Source organism: Erythrolamprus reginae, chromosome 2, assembly GCF_031021105.1.
Source record: "Erythrolamprus reginae isolate rEryReg1 chromosome 2, rEryReg1.hap1, whole genome shotgun sequence".
NCBI classification, from domain to species: domain Eukaryota; kingdom Metazoa; phylum Chordata; class Lepidosauria; order Squamata; family Dipsadidae; genus Erythrolamprus; species Erythrolamprus reginae.
This window is the reverse complement of record NC_091951.1, coordinates 65930050-65947059: the sequence shown is the minus strand read 5'-3', so window position 1 is coordinate 65947059 and position 17010 is coordinate 65930050. Positions and strand designations below refer to the sequence as shown.

The window sequence follows — 17010 nt, the reverse complement described above, 5'->3', positions numbered from 1 at the left end:
AAACACTGTCTACAATGCTGTCTACAATCACACCACTAGAAGATCCTGATCTGGAGGAAACTCTGTAGTCAACAAACTACACTAAAAGTTTTGGTTCTTTTTTCAGCACAAATGAGAAACCAAACAGGTCTGTTATTTCTGGCTGCCCAGGAAATTAAAAAAGGGACTTTGCCAACAAGTTGTTCTCTGCAGAGAAACGTAATAAAACTACTTAAATTGAAGCAAATGGATGATCAGTTGTAAGCTATTTTTAAAGCTATGGCTCCCCTGTTGCCACTGTTACTCTTTCTCTGCACTCTGATTACTCCCAGCACTTACAGGCTAATTGAGGACTGGCTGAAAGTATACTTAGAATAGATTGTGGAAGACAAGCCTAAATTTGAAGACAGTTCTTACTATGGAAAGACCAGAGCAAAGACTATTTTCTGACAAATTCTATGCCACACAGACTGCCTTTTATCTTGCACTTGGACAATTAGATAAACACCATCTGGGCAGAGAAGCCACAAACTGGTCTTGTATTGATCCAGGAAATTTCTAAACAATAAGACAACTTTTAACATTGCCTGGCCATGCTCAGTTTTGATACATTTTAGTGTCCCATGGAGAAAATGCCATCTGATATTAATTAATTAAAAGAAAAAAAATCCTTAACCTATGGTTAAGCTATTAAGCTTAACCAATGGGTTAAGGAATTTTTTTTTAAATTTGCCATACAATTAAAAAAAAACATATTGTTTTCCAAAAAGTACAAAGAAACAGATACAATTATATTTTCTAAGGGCTCCCCGAGAAGCTGATTAGGAAGTAAATGAAAAATGAAATGCGGATATGAAATATTATTTATGGATAAATGTATTTATGTACTATGAATAATATTTCGTGCACAGTCAATGAAGGATAGAGTCGGAAAACAGGGACAAGTACTCAAAAACAGTACAATATTACAATTTTAATATCTTTCATGATATCAAGTCACATTTCCATGAGATATTCTAAGTATCCCAAACATCTACAATTCTAGTGGATAAAAAATTCAAGTAAGTTATATAATTGGGAAGAGGCAGGGTGCATGTTTATAATCATCATCACCAATCTCCCAGAATTCTCTGTTACTTTTGCAGTAGAGAATATGGAGATGTCTCATGTAATCTGAAATGGGACCAAACAGAAAAAAAAATCTGTCTTTTCCAGAAATAATTTTATAGGACTCCTGTTTTCTTCTTTTAACCATGGCTATTGGATCCAAGCATTTTCGGCATATTTAGTGCTAGATTACAAAGCCAACACTAATAAAAAAACATTTTTTAAAGCAAGAAAAGCATTGATAAAAACTTTCTATTATTAATCTAATGAAGAATGTTGAGTATTATACAAAAAAATATTCATTGATTGGAATTGTTGGAATGGAGGACAGACACTTAAGTTTGATTCCCTTCCAAAGGATAGCATTTTTTTGTCTTTTTAAAAATCCATCTTGCTTATACTTGCTTATAAGGAGTGTGAAGTATTGCAATAGCTCTAGCACCAACATTTTAGATTTATATAGTTCTTATTTATGTAATCAGGACATTAAAATGGATGAATTTGCCACTTAATCTACTAATTTAATAACCATATGCTCTAATGAAACTAATTTCTCTTATATATTGAAATATACTGGCCATGCAAATGTCAGGTTTCTTTCAAAAAAGATCCAAATACAGCTGTCACACTCCTATAACACATATCATTTTTGTTTGCATTCATTGCCCTTTAATTTACTTTTTTTGCATCCCGAAAGACTGGTCTTTCATATTAACTGCCTTAACGTATGAATATTGATGAATAAATTGCATTTAAACAGCTGAATTATAGGAAATGTAGAACAGGAAAATGAAGACTATAAATAGCGGGGCTATTTTATAATGCCTAATTTTAACATACAAATGTATACTATTGCATTACTACTTCAAGCCCCAAATCTTATCATATTTCATTAATGTTCACTGCTATTACTAACTCAATGGGCTACCACCTGGTTTTTATGGCCCATGAACTTAGAATGGAGCTGTGTAGGTGGCAGATTGCTAAATCCAATTTTTACCCAAACTCTCAAAGTGAGGGAAGGTGGAGGGATGGAACATTTTGGATGGTATTAGTGGCCTCCTTACTAGTGGGCTGATATCATCCAATAGCTGCCATGCTTCTTGGCTTGCAAATCTGCAAGTCATGCACACAAAGTCAGAGGAGGGGTGGCATCCAACCATTTATAGAATTAGATTTAGGTGTCAGAGACTAGATTGCCAATTTTCTTGCTAGTTTACAACCATAGAAGTCCTATAAAATTCAGTTTTCACCTAAGAAAACATCACAAGCATAAGATTATTCAAATATTTTAAATAAATGATAATTGGAACTTTTGTTCAGGGCCAAATCTTACTTTTCATTGTATCTGTATAGAATGTAGATTTTTAGTATTATCCTTTAGAATGTTATACTTCTCCCAATTTCTTATAAAACTTATTAGAATGTAATAAAAATCTTACCATCATTTCTCAGGATTAAAGGTGTAGGAGGTCCTCGCACTCTGGTATTTGTTACTGTGTTTGTCACGACACAGGTATAATTTCCCACATCCGATTTCTCTACTTTAGCTATGTATAAGTTCCCAGTCTCTTGCGAAACAAAGCGACGATTATCCTGGTGCACAAAAGTTGGATATTCATTGAAAATCCAGGCATAGATCAATTCTGAAAATAAAGCAATAATAACTATTAATAATATTATGGAATATTACTTGTGGAAAGCAGAACACTAGGTCCATGACAGCGAACCTATGGCATACAGAGCTCTTTTTGTGGGCACACGTGCCATCACCAGCTGCTCTTGTGGTTTCCGGCGTACCAGCCAGCTGGTCTTCACGGGTGCCAGACCACCAGAAAACAGCCTGAAAACAGCCAAAACTAAGACCATTTCTGGGCCTTTTCCTGGCCATTTTCCAAGCCATTTTCAGGCCATTTTCTACACCATTTTCCAGCTGTTTTTCAGGCTGTTTCAGGCTGTTTTGGGGCCATTTTTGTGCACTCCAGAGCACTGGAAACCCAAAGACCAGCTGGCAAGTACATGAACATGCATGCGGGTTCCAATTTGGGCACCGAAAAGGTTCGCCATCACTGGACTAGGTCATAAAAGAAGCAAACATCAACTCTCTCTTTCGAGATGTGCACTCAGACTTTTCAAACTATAAACTTGAGAAGAGGGATTGCATTTTTATTAATTTGCAGCCACTCTGGTTTTTAGCCTAACAAGATAAAAGTATCCATTTATACAACCCCGGAGGATTCATTCAGCAAAATATCCATGTGCTTAGAGCACAAATGCAAGGGAGGGGCACCTCAAAGTTCCTGCCCACCCCAGTTATCATGCTCTTAACGTTTTCACTTCGTGCTCAATTTTATATGACTTTTTTTTGGAATCCTAATCTTCTGTGTTAAAAAAACCCCTATTTCTTTAGCATGGTGAGTTTAAAACATCTGGTTTTAAAGTATTTGACAACTGATATCACATTTTGTGGTGTGAGAGTTTTTCCATTGAAAGCACCATTATTCATTTGTATATAGGACATAAACTGGCCTTAATCTGATCCTACATGTATATAAAGGCAAATAAAGGAATCTTTGTGTAGAGAACTCTAAAACCTTCAGCTTTACATTCCAATGTTTTCTTTTTTGGAAGAGACAGGCAGGAATTCTCGACTGCTACTTGCCTATGGAATTAATCAGAAATCAGTTAATGGTTACAGAAAGTAACCAGAGCCACTAGTTCCCTAAAACTAGCTATCTGGAAACGTTTATCAGCTAAGCACTCTGTATATTCCAGTAGAAGAGAGTATGCAATACAGTGATCCCCTGGGTATCGCGATCCCGATAATTGCGAACGGCTATATCGCGATTTTTCAACCCGGAAGTAAAAACACCATCTGCGCATGCGCGCCCTTTTTTCTATGGCCACGCATGCGTAGATGGTGCCGGGCAGATCAGCTGCTGGGCGGCTTCCCTGGGTCTTCCCCCTCTTGCTGGCGGGAGGGCGAGAAGCCCCCCCCAGCACCCGCTCACCCGCCGTTCGCTGCTCGCCCGGCCACCCGCCGTTCGCTCGCTGCTCACCCGGCCACCCGGGTTCGGGGGGGTGCTGGCAAGCCCCCCATGCCGGTGGCGATGTTTTAAAACAGCCGCGCGGCTTCCCAACTGAGTCCCGAAGCCAAACGCGGAAGTTCGCCTTTGACGTTTGGCTTCGGGACTCAGTTGGGAAGCCGCGCGGCTGTTTTAAAACGTCGTCGCCGGCATGGGGGGCTTCCTAGCAGCCTCCGGACCCCCAACCCGGGTTTGGGGGGCTGCTAGGAAGCCCCCCATGCTGGCGGCGACGTTTTAAAACAGCCGCGCGGCTTCCCAACTGAGTCCCGAAGCCAAACGTCAAAGGCGAACTTCCGCGTTTGGCTTCGGGACTCAATTGGGAAGCCGCGCGGCTGTTTTAAAACGTCGCCGCCGGCATGGGGGGGCTTCCTAGCAGCCCCCGGACCCCCAACCCGGGTTTGGGGGGCTGCTAGGAAGCCCCCCATGCCGCCGGCGACGTTTTAAAACAGCCGTGCGGCTTCCCAACTGAGTCCCGAAGCCAAACGTCAAAGGCGAACTTCCGCGTTTGGCTTCGGGACTCAGTTGGGAAGCCACGCGGCTGTTTTAAAAACGTCGCCGCCGGCATGAGGGGCTTCCTAGCAGCCCCCGGACCCCCAACCTGGGTTTGGGGGGCTGCTAGGAAGCCCCCCATGCCGGCGGCGACATTTTAAAACAGCCGCGCGGCTTCCCAATTGAGTCCTGAAGCCAAACGCGGAAGTTCGCCTTTGACGTTTGGCTTCGGGACTCAGTTGGGAAGCCGCGCAGCTGTTTTAAAACGTCGCCGCCAGCATGGGGGGCTTCCTAGCAGCCCCCCAAACCCGGGTTGGGGGTCCGGAGGCTGCTAGGAAGCCCCCCATGCCGGCGGCGACGTTTTAAAACAGCCACGCGGCTTCCCAACTGAGTCCCGAAGCCAAACGTCAAAGGCGAACTTCCGCGTGTGGCTTCGGGACTCAGTTGGGAAGCCACGCGGCTGTTTTAAAATGTCACCGCCGGCATGGGGGGCTTCCTAGCAGCCCCCGGACCCCCAACCCGGGTTTGGGGGGCTGCTAGGAAGCCCCCCATGCCGGAGGCGACGTTTTTAAAACAGCCGCGCGGCTTCCCAACTGAGTCCCGAAGCCAAACGTCAAAGGCGAACTTCTGGAAGTTCGCTTCAGGACTCAGCTGGGAAGCGGCGCGAGCGAACGGTGTGGGCGGGCGAAGGGCGGGTGTGCGCGGGCAGGCAGGCGCGGACAAGCGGCGGGCGGACAAGCAGCGGGCGCGGCAGCAGCGAGGAGTTTGCGTGGGCAGCGGGGAAACCCCAATCTTCGGCTCCTCGCTGCTGCGGCGGAAGTAAAAACACCATCTGCGCATGCGCAGATGGTGTTTTTACTTCCGCAGCGCTACTTCGCGAAAAACCGATCATTGCGAGGGGTCCTGGAACGGAACCCTCGCGATAATCGGGGGACCACTGTATGTATCAGGACAAAACCAGTGAGTCCTTGATGCTCTCTGAACTTGGCTGTTTGCTTGCATATGTTTCATTATCCAACTAGAGAACATCATCAGGGTGAATGAGTATGGGGTTTGCTCCCTGTTTATATATAGTAGCTTGCCAGGAACTACTAAGAAGAAAACCACACACACACCATCTAGCAGGATTGTAAATAAACAATGAGCAAACCTCATACTCAGTGATGATATTATCTACCTGAGTTATAAAATATTTGCAAGCAAACAACCAAGCTCAGAGGACATTGAGGATTCCACTCTATATATGATTTGGAAATTTATGGCATTTGCAGTAAATATAAAAAGTTTCTCATTAAAAATATTTTAACTTTCCAGCTGATTGCAGCTCATTGTGCTGGATTTAAGAACAAATCATATATATTTCTTTTCTCTTTGATTTGCTTAATCGTTTGCTTCTACAGTTAGGACTTCATATACCCTGAAGATTACTAGAGGAGAAAAATGTATATTAAATGAGGTATTCAAGGGCATTATGATTAATTCAACAATATTTCCAATTTATACTTTATCTTTGGAAATTATGCAACAACAAGGACATACATTGCAAGCAACTTCCAGCACTTAGGTTTCACTCTAATCTTGTTATAGTAATGCCAGACTATTACCCTAAACATCTTCAGATTATAAGAATTAGAGAACCATCTGTTGCAGCTTTATAGGAATATTTTAATTCCTTTTAATGAGTCATCATTGTAATTGACCTACACTACTGGAATACTTTTTAAGATACAAGGGCTCAATCCACCAAATAGATTTGCCCTCTCACAATAATTATTTCACTTTAGCTTACATGAACACATTGCATTCAATGTAGTAATACTAACAAAAGATGATACTGTTATATTTTAATAATCACTCCCCAATGGAAACCATATTTCCTGGCTTTTTAGAAGATACAATAATTATGTTTATGTGGCTTATCTAATCATTGTATTTACACATGGGCATTTAATTATAAAGAACCCTATGTTTTTGTCATGTGGATGCTTCTAATGAGCAAAGTAGCATTTCTCAGAAGGTATAATACATTCCAAGAAAAAAAAATCTGTGTCCCTAAACCATTCTTTTTTACTTTAATTTACATATTAATTTCCTTTCCTTTAAATTAAGTTAATGGTTTACAGACACTCTTCTTCAGACTGAGTACAAGTGATTTCTTGTTGCTGTTGTTTTCCTTTCATATTCCCCAGAGATCATAAAGAATTTTAAATACTTCTTGTACTGTGAATAAACAGATGCCTTTTATGTGCATGTATCTTAAGGGACCTTGTTAGACAACAGTGACAATGTAGATTGATCCAGTCTCTCCCATGAAACTTGGCAAAGTAGGGAGTTATTAACACTCACGGATGGTATTTGTAAAACCCATGTGGTTCTGCGTCAAAAGGCATTTAAAGTTGATGATCCAAAAATGCCAAGAGGAGATCTATAATTCCAAGAGCCTTGCAGTAAACAAAATGTTCTTGTTGTTTTCTTTCCATCCTGTGAGAAAGGTTGAGTGAAAGAGAGTAACTGGCCCATTATCCCCTAATGCAGTGTTTCCCAATCAGTGTGCCGCAGCATAGAGGGAGGGAAGGAGGGAGAGAGAAAGAGAGCAAAAAAGAGAGGAAGGAACGGAGAAACAAAGAGGGATGGAGAGAGAGAGGGAAAGAAAGAGGAAGGAAGGGAGAGAAAGAGGGAGAGAGAGAGAAATAGAGCAAAAGGGAGGAAGAGAGAGATTTTTTTTGTCCAAACTTTTTTTAGCCCCCCCCCCCCTCCCCGCTCAATGTTCCCCAGGATTTTGTAAATGTGAATAATGTGCCGCGGCTGAAAAAAGGTTGGGAAACACTGCCCTAATGAACCTCTGTGAATGAGGTGGGATTAGAATCTGGATACCTCTGCTTCTAGTTCATCATTGATGGGTAGCAGTTTGTTTGTGATTTAAGTTGAGTCATGGCAACAGTACTTCTTTTTTGGTTTGAAACGTTTTGCAGCTTATCCAAGTAGTTTCTTCAATATGAACAAGTTGGTCATGGAGAACCCATATATGTCCTCCAAATCTGAATAGGTTCTTAGAGGAGTAGACAGAGAATAGTTAAGGGTCATTGCTCCTAAATCCTTCTCTCAGGTGTGTTGACCTCATTGGTGAACCTGTGAAGTGCTCTTGATCTTCCTGGGCAATGATACAAGAGCAGCATAAAAAATGGGGAACAGAGTATTTCTGAGGCCACCACTTCTATTGAAGGAAAGACTTTGCACTTTAGCATAAATTAATTCCTTTGCTCCTCTCTCAAATCATATATCTTCCCTGTTCAAATTGTGGGCATTATTGTCCCCAAGAGAGTGACCTTAGAGACACTTGAGGACATTAGTGTCCTCAAAACTTTTAAGTGAAGGTATACTGCTGTTTCTGTTTGCAGACTGTAAACATCATGAATCATCTCAAATCACTGCATCCCTCCCCTATTTGAGGGGGAGATGGCACAGGATCTTATTTTATTATTACTATTTATTTATTTATTTATTAATTTTGTCAAGTACATATTGGTAGTAAATAATTCCAAGCAGAGACAGATGTGAATGAAGACAAAAGAAAATGACCAGATACATCCTGAGTCTAAACTGAGACAACAGACCCATTTATGAATAAATTATTTTAACTCGATACTAAATTTCACACTTCTCTGATTTCCCCCCATTCCCCAACAGTTGACGTATTTAATTATTTAAATTATTTGACTATGATCCTAACATAGTTTTTCTAGGCAGCAGCTTCATTTGCACATAGAATTCTGATAATTAAAACAACGTTAAGTATGTTGTTCTATACACAATAAATGCAGAAATGTTCAAGGTAAAGTATAATAGAATGGACAACAATCTGAATATAAATGCAAAATATGCAGTTTGAATTCTATAGGGATGCTTGTGCACTATTTGCATCTGTTTCAAACTTGGCAGATTTCTTCTAATAAGGCTTCACCTGCTAATTGGTCTGAAAGTGACAATTGCTGTCCCATAGGCAATTTGTAACAACTGAGTAAACGGCCTCTTAATATACAGCATGAAATGACTTTGAGTCAGTTAGTTGAGTAACAAAAAATAGGATTAGAATTTATAACAAGACATTTGGAAGTACGTAGAATGCTTGCATGGTAATAGAGCAATTCATAGTTCTAAAATAGAGGATACTAGGTAAAATGTCAAAAGTTCTTAGAAAGATTTATAATTTTTAAATTAATACAAATATTCCTTGTATCTTATAAAATATGTATATTAAAATTAGTTGTTTTGAAAACATCATTCTGGAATTTTCTCATTTTTCAAAATAGTTATTTCCCCCCAAAAAAATTCCCTAAAGTCTATTCTCTACATATGAACATTGGTCCAGTAGATAATTATTATATTATTTTCATTTCTTCTGTCCCAAACATTTCAGCCATGCACTACTATAATTAAGACATTTTAAAAAATAGCCATTCAATATTGGGGGGGGGGGCTTGGCTTCTACAAGATATATATCCAGCAGTGTCTGTGGGATAGGACAAGGAGAATCAGACTTATAAAAGCAATGTCATGACATAAGCCTAGCGGTGAAATGCTCCTGGTTTGTTTCTGCCTATCGGCTGCCGGAAATCTAATTGTGAAAACAGCACCAGGCTCCACCCACCCACCTGGACACCGCCATTTGTGATTTTTTACCCTCTGAGCATCTGAGTGGGTAGGTGGAGCCTCATACTGCCTTCACGGCCAGCTCTTCGATTACACTTCTGGATATATATCTTGTAGAAGCCAAGCCCCCTTACGTATTGAATAGCTATTCAAAAAATAATTATGCCGGTAAAATAACAGACTCCTTTTAGAAAGCTAACTGAGCCTTAATTAGTTTGATTGTTTTATGTGCCTTATTTGGAGCATTTTTTTACTAACAGAGTACTCAAGACCACTGTTTGCTGTAAGCTGCGCGCGTGAGCGCGCGCGCACTCCAAAATACCCCCGCACGCACCCTTTTCCTCGGTCATGTGCTCCCCATCCCCCTGCCAGCCTGCAGGGGGGGGTGGCGGGGAGGCGCAGGCAGTAGAAGGGAGCCGCGGCCGCCCCTGCCTCTCCATGGTGCCTCCGGCCCCCTCGCGCTCCTGGCCTCTCTTTCTCCTCCGCTGCATGAGAGGCGGGGCAGGTGTTCTCTGGAGGCTGGCGGGCCGGCGCGCGCTCTTCCCATCTCCCTGCCTGCGCGCCTGCCCAGAACATTCAAAGTAAGAGTGAAGGGTTTTCTTATTTTGAATGTTCTGGGCGGGTGGGCTGGCAGGGAGATTTGGGGAGCGCGCGCCGCCCACCACCCACTCTCCTGCCCGCTTGCTCGCCCGCCCGCTCCACCTCTCTTTCTCCTCCGCTGCAAGAGAGGTGGGGCAGGCGTTCTCCGGAGGCTGACGGGCGCGCGGGCCGGCGTGCGCTCTTCCCATCTCCCTGCCTGCGTGCCCGCCTGGAACATTCAAAGTAAGAGTGAAGGGTTTTCTTATTTTGAATGTTCCGGGCGGGTGGGCTGGCAGGGAGATTTGGGGACAGCGCACCGGTCCGCTCGCCCGACATTGTAAATCACTTTCGCCAGCCTCCGGAGAACAAGAGTGAGAGCGACAGAGCAAGATAGAAAGTGAAAAAGAGAGTGAGAGAGAAAGAAGGCGGAGAGAAAGAGATAGCAAGAGAGAGAGAACGAGAGAGAGAAAGAGTGAGAGAAAGAAAACAAGAGAGGGAAAGTAAGAAAAAGAGAGAGAGCAAGAGGGGGAGAGATAGAGAAAGAGATAGAAGGAAAGAAAGAAAGAAAGAGATGAGAGAGGAAGGAAGAGAGTGTGAGAGAGGAAGAAAGCAAGATAGAGAAAGAGAGAGAGAGAAAGAAAGATGAGAAAGGAAGGAAGAGAGTGAGAGAGAGGAAGAAAGCAAGATAGAGAAAGAGAGAGAGAGAAGGAAAGAAAGAGATGAAAGAGGAAGGAAGAGAGTGAGAGGGAGGAAGAAAGCAAGATAGAGAAAGAGAGAGAAAGAAAGATGAGAAAGGAAGGAAGAGAGTGAGAGAGAGGAAGAAAGAGATAGAGAGAAGAGTGGAAGGAAGAGAGAGAGAGAGAAATGATAGGAAAAAGGGGGAGGAAAAAAGAGAAATGAGAAAATGATTGAGGCAGAGAATGACAGGAAAGAGATAGAAACAGAGAGAGAAGTGACTTGATTTAAAGCATATGGTAAAAGTACTTAAATAATAACAGAGAAAAAAACCCAGCCCTCACCTGTTTTTATTAATAGTTTTGCTGGTTGTTTTAGTTTTAATAGTAATGGATTTTAATTTTTTAAATTATTAATTTCTTTTAATAAAAAAGAAAAGATTTATTTATTTATTTATTTATTTATTTATTTATACTTCTATGCCGCCCAGTCCCAAAGGGACTGTCGCTCAGACACTATACTTTTCCGCCCACACCGAAAAAAAATTAGATGGAACATTGCTCAAGACTATTACTCATATTTGTGTTTGCCAGTCTTTGTGTTCAATGTCAGAAGCTGTTATGACATATTAAAATTGCAAAGCAATAAGCAAAAATGAGGCAGTGTTGGATTTGAAAGCAATGTAGAAGTACAGGTTTCTTGAAATCATACTAGAAATGTCTAGAAATTCTGCTTCTGCCATTAGATAACGATGTTATCCAGTGAATTAGCAACCAAGTTAAAGATTATTCAGGAATCTAGATCATTACAAAATAATTTGGTCCATTTATATAATAAATACCTTGTATAATATGCAGTACTGATCAACTGGTTATGCATATCACATGCTTGCAAGATGAATTTATTGTTAAAAATTTAGTAGGGACTGTCAAAGCTCAAAAGATTCTAAGAAATCTATTTGTTATAGCACATTAGAAAATCCATTATACCTAACACATGAATATTTAAGTAAAATATAACTGTTCATCAATAATCAATCATAAAGACATAAAGTTATTATATTCTGAGAATATGACATTTCTTGGACTACTTCAATATATTTAATTTTTGGGGGGGGGGTTTCCTTGAAGTTTTTATTTTGTTGGATGTAGAAATGACAGAATATCCAATGAAATATTATTTTACAGTGTTTTGTAGATGCATTAGCAACATCTAAACCCTTGAATTATTCTCCCGTTTAAAATGTATTTCAGATTATTCTAAATTTCTAGTATGCTTTTTAAATAAATATTTAAAGATTACCAATTGTTTACATGAATGGTAAAATGATAATAAATCATTTAATAAATCCATGGTTAAGGCTTAAAATATTATGTATAGCAGTGGTGGGATTCAAATAATTTAACAGCTGGTTCGGTCGGGTCAGGTTGACCATCGTGGGAGGCATGGCCCATCCCCATCTTACAGTTCTACCAGACTCGTGGAACAAGCCTCCTGCGATGGTCAACCTGATCCTGGGAGAACCAGTTGTTAAATTATTCCTCACGCTGTCAAAGTGGATCCTGGCTGCTGCACCGAAAATGGAGCGGCCAGCATGAGGGAAAGTGGAGGAGTAGGGAGAAGAAAGAGGGAAACTGCCCTCTTCCTTCCCTTGCACCAGCTGCTATGTTTCCTACTTGTCCAATGTAATGTGGCACTGCATCGTGGAGCTTACCCCACCCACCACTACCCAGATGCTATTTCCTTCAAGCATTTATTTGCCTACCTGATCTATTTTTGTGAGAAGTTGGAATTGATTGATTGGACTTTTTTATTAGTCCCACAAATGTTTGTTTCTCTACACATGATAGTGAGAAACACGATGGAAAAATGCGAGAGCTAGAAATCAAATAGGCAATGAAATGCTTGCGGGAAGAGAGGACATCTGGGCGACAGGTGCTGAAATGGGCCCGTCTCTCTCTGCTGTAGCTGCCCAGGCCCGCTGGAGGGAGGGATGGCAGCGACTGGCACTTAAATACGGTCGCATTCCACCTCTGGCCAGGAAGTGACAGCTAAGATGCCCGCTCACTTCAGCACCCTCCCCAACCCTCTGGCATTCTGCAGTCACTTTGGCCCTGGTTTGCCACCTTATACGCAGGCCCCACCCTGCTGCCTGAGACAGTTTTCACTTGAGTGACATGAGTGAAGATTTCCATTGCTCCTTTCTTGGACTTTTGGGGAGGAGTTTCTTTGAAGGAAGTTAAATGAAAACAGATTTTCCGTAATATGTTCACTGAACTCAGCAAAAAATTAGGTATTGGTTCTATTGAATTTGTGCAAACTGGCTGAATCCCACCACTGTATATATCTTATCACTTAAGGAGACTTAGCTCAACTAAAGATACTTCTTCCGATTTACTTGATACCCCAAAGAATGTTTAAGACTGTCAACTTCATTAGGTTGAAAGTATGAAATGAGTGACCTAACCCTAATCTTCTGTGGAAGAAGTTGAGGAGTCATTGTCCACAGGAGACATCACAACTGTCTCCCCTTAGTTATCTTTCATCACTTCTGACGCAATGAGAACCGGTAGGGAAGGTAAGTATAACCCGCACCTGGGCAAGATGTTTTCATAACAGAGAGTTCAGACCCAGTTTGGTATGCAGCTGGTGTGTTGGATGGCCTTGAAGCAGCATCTTGAGGAGATACAGCTTTACAACTTTGGTTTTTCTCCAAACTTTTCCTATTATGTTTTGCCTAGTAAGCACAAGGTGACTGCTGACAGACTGGGTGACTTTTTAAAATGAGATGTTATTAGATTTGGAGGACCACAAATTAAGATATGGATACTCCCTATAGTATAATAAGGCATGCTATAGTATAATAAACTCAAGTTTCAAAAAATACTTTGTTAGGCATGCCACCCTAAGAATTTTAAATAAATAAAATAGCATTTAGCATTTAGACTTAAATACCACTTCACAATGATTTACAGCTCTCTCTAAGTGGTTTGCAAAGTGTAAGCATATTGCCCCTCAAAATCTGGGTCCTCATTTTACCGACCTTGGAACACTTGGAAGGCTGAGTCAATCTTCACCATACTGAGATTTGATCTGCCAAACTGTTATGATGTGATAGCTTGTAGTACTGCACTTTAACAACTGCACCACTGAGGCCCTTATCTTCTAATAAGGTCTTAGAAGATAAGACTCTCTTCTAAGGGACCTGTTTAGCTATCACCCAGTGGTGGGCTACAAGCCAGAAGGCTAAATTGCACTCGCCACCGCGGCTCATAAGTTCTTGCAGGACCAGCGTGATTTTGCTGCTACACTTGTGGAGGTAGCAAAATTGCGCACAGGGCCGCAGGTAAAACCTTGACGAAACACAGGCGCAATTTTGCTACCTCCACAGGTGCAGCAGCAAAATCGCGCTAGTCCCTCAAGAACTTATGAGCCGCGGTGGCAAGCGCAATTTAGCGTTCCGGCTTGTAGCCCATCACTGCTATCACCATTGGAAATCTTTTATAGAAAAGAAATGAAGGTGAGACCAAATTGGTGGACTTATGGTCAAATAATATATTTTACTCATCATGAATCTAATCTTAGAGGGGGGAAAATATTGGAATCAGAAGTGTTTGTCCAGAGTTCACAGAAAGCTATAACTTAGATTTAAAAATTTATAATTTGAAATTTCATCATTGACAATGATAAACTAAAGTTTATAAAATGTTGCTGAAGCTGAACCTGGAAAATGAATATTTTAAACACCGTATGATTCAATAGGCCAAAAATACTGGTTATAATATAATGCTTCAGCAGTGGGAAAATATGTGGATGAATGGATTGAAATTCACACTGAATTATAATTTGAAAAGAACATTTTTATAAAATGATATATTGTTGGTACTTAACGCCCAAGAAACTGTCAAAGAAATTCAGTGGTACCTCTACTTACAAAGTTAATTCGTTCCATGACCAGGTTCTTAAGTCAAAAAGTTTGTAAGAAGAAGCAATTTTTCCCATAGGAATCAATGTAAAAGCAAATAATGTGTGGGATTGGGGAAACCATAGGGAGGGTGTAGGCCCTGTTTCTTCCCAGGAGATTCCTAGAGAGGTCCCACAGAGGCTTCTCCCTACCTTTTCCGGCCCTGTTTCCTCCCAGAAGATTCCTGGAGAGGCCCCACAGAGGCTTCTCCTTGCCTTTTTCGGTTACAGTTTCGGAGGCTCAGGTTTGCAAGTGGAAAATGGTTCTTGAGAAGAGGCAAAAAAATCTTGACCACCTGGTTCTTATCTAGAAAAGTTTGTAAGTAGAGGTGTTTGTACGTAGAGGTACCACTGTAGAATGATATTTCAAATGTCTGCTGCAAATATAATTGCAAAAAAGATACTTTTTATTACTTTAGTGGATTTATGATAAAAACAAAGAAATAGCAGTACCAGATCTTTCTTGTTCTGTTTTAGAAAATTCTTAAAACAAATATAAAATTAAAACCAAAAGGTTTTTAGGACTATTGGATAAACAATTTGGGAAAAGAAATTGAACTTTAAAAGAATAATATATATTCATCATAGTGCAAATCCTATATTATATGCAAAAATGGAAAGACCTTTAAATTCCCATGATAGAAAAAGCTATGGGGCTGGTAGAGAAGGCACTACTAAATGCTCCAATTAAAGAAAATAATTTATCCAGTTTTGTTTCTAATTGAAAACCACTTCTGGGGGGGACGGTGATCTTGGGAGTTGATGATTAATTTGTTGTTATAGAAATGGCTAGCACTTAATTTGTGAAGCAAAAAAAAAAAAGAATTTATTAACTGTATTTTATATTCTAGATTTTAAAAAAAGTGTCTTTCTTTCCACATTTACCCTGTACACCTTCCCCCTTTTTGTTCCTCCCCTAATCCCTTAATATTTTTGTATCTATATTTATTTTCCATCATAATACATTTGATTACAACAAATAAAAAAGCATCCCACCCAGCAGCTAAAACCCAGATTAACACCAGGGATTAACACCAAACAATGAAACAGAAACAATGCTGTAATCAAAGAATCCAAAGAGAATCATACCTCTACCAAAATTGGCAACACAAGTACCAGTCATCCAGGTCATACTTGCCCCAAAGGTGCTTTTTTAAGAGGCAACTCTGATCCAAGAAGCTTCTTCAGCTCTGTTATCACATTGATTTGTTTCACACCCATTTGCACTATTCAGGTGATCCTGACAACACAGATAAATCTCCAGGTGGCCTCCATGACTCTCTAAAAGAATGCAAATGACCAGCTGTGTGCAAGGCGTATAAATCTTTCCATTCCCCACCATCCAGACAGAACTGAAGAAGCTTCTTGGATGAGAAATAAAACACCTTTAAAGAAAACCCAAAAAGTCCAATTGCCTCTTGAAAAACCAGTATTAGGGCAAGCTACGGTATATGGAAATGGTGCTTCAAGATCATGCCATTGTGGCTGGGCGCCATGGCAGCTTAAATCCCTCCCAGGAGAGAAAATGGCCGGCCAGGAAAAAAACAAACAAACATATAAACAGGGAGCAAATTTGACACTCACTTACATTGATGAAGCTGCAGTAAAGAATACTGCAGTAATGCTGTAATGAAATACCTGCAAGCAAACAAGTTCAGAGAGCACCAAGTTTTCCATAGCATAGTTCAGTTTTGAACTGCACATTTTCTCTTTTACAATTACATTCTTATGCATATCAGTTGCTTCTCTGGCTAAATAACTGGAAGACTGGTAAATACGCTGTGTGGTCAAAATTTAATAAAGTGTTTAAAAATAGGGGTGAATAATTTCCTATATGTAAATATGTCTTTTCCCCACTTGTTTGTTTTTCCTTTTTATTCTATCCCCCCCTCCCAAAACATTTCTTTACTCTCTGTGTCTCTTTGATTACAAAGCTATTCTTTCTTGGTTGAATTTAGAAATATAATAAAAATAGAATTGTTCCAAGGGTCATTCTAATTAGGTTTGGGCCATCACTGTTTTATTTACTGTGTTGTTTCACTGTTGATTTATTGTAATGCTAATTTTATTCCTGCTGGGAGTGTTTTAAACTGTTTTTTAATTATTATTGTTATATTAACTGGTGAGAATCATCTGATTGTGGCAGGAAATAAATATAATAAGTGAGTAAATAAATATTAAAGAATGAAAAGGAAAGAGATTCTTTGGATTTTCTTTGTTGCCAAGATTCATCAAACGGTTCTGTGGACAAAATATTACCAGTATTCTTTCTTTATTCTCACAAACTTGATTTTGATGTAGTAGCAGCCTATAATATTTACTGAAATATTTGTGTCTCTATATTACTGTATTATTATTATTTAAAAAGAAATGTGTATAATGCTTTTCAGAAATCTAGAGTTATTGCATAAATATTTCCAAGGGTTAAACAAATAAAAATTATATTTCCAAGTAAAGGAGATATTATAGCACTAGCTGCTGG

General features: G+C 40.2%; 1 protein-coding gene across 3 annotated transcripts in view; it reads right to left on the bottom strand.

Annotated features, from left to right (window-relative positions):
- LOC139160418 (contactin-4-like) overlaps window positions 1-17010 on the bottom strand; it is a 296056-nt gene that overhangs the window by 125833 nt on the left and 153213 nt on the right. For all 3 annotated transcript variants that reach the window (XM_070738254.1, XM_070738255.1, XM_070738256.1), the window contains one exon: window positions 2529-2732. In XM_070738254.1, the coding sequence (XP_070594355.1) occupies window positions 2529-2732 (204 nt within the window). The remainder of the gene's footprint in view (window positions 1-2528; window positions 2733-17010) is intronic.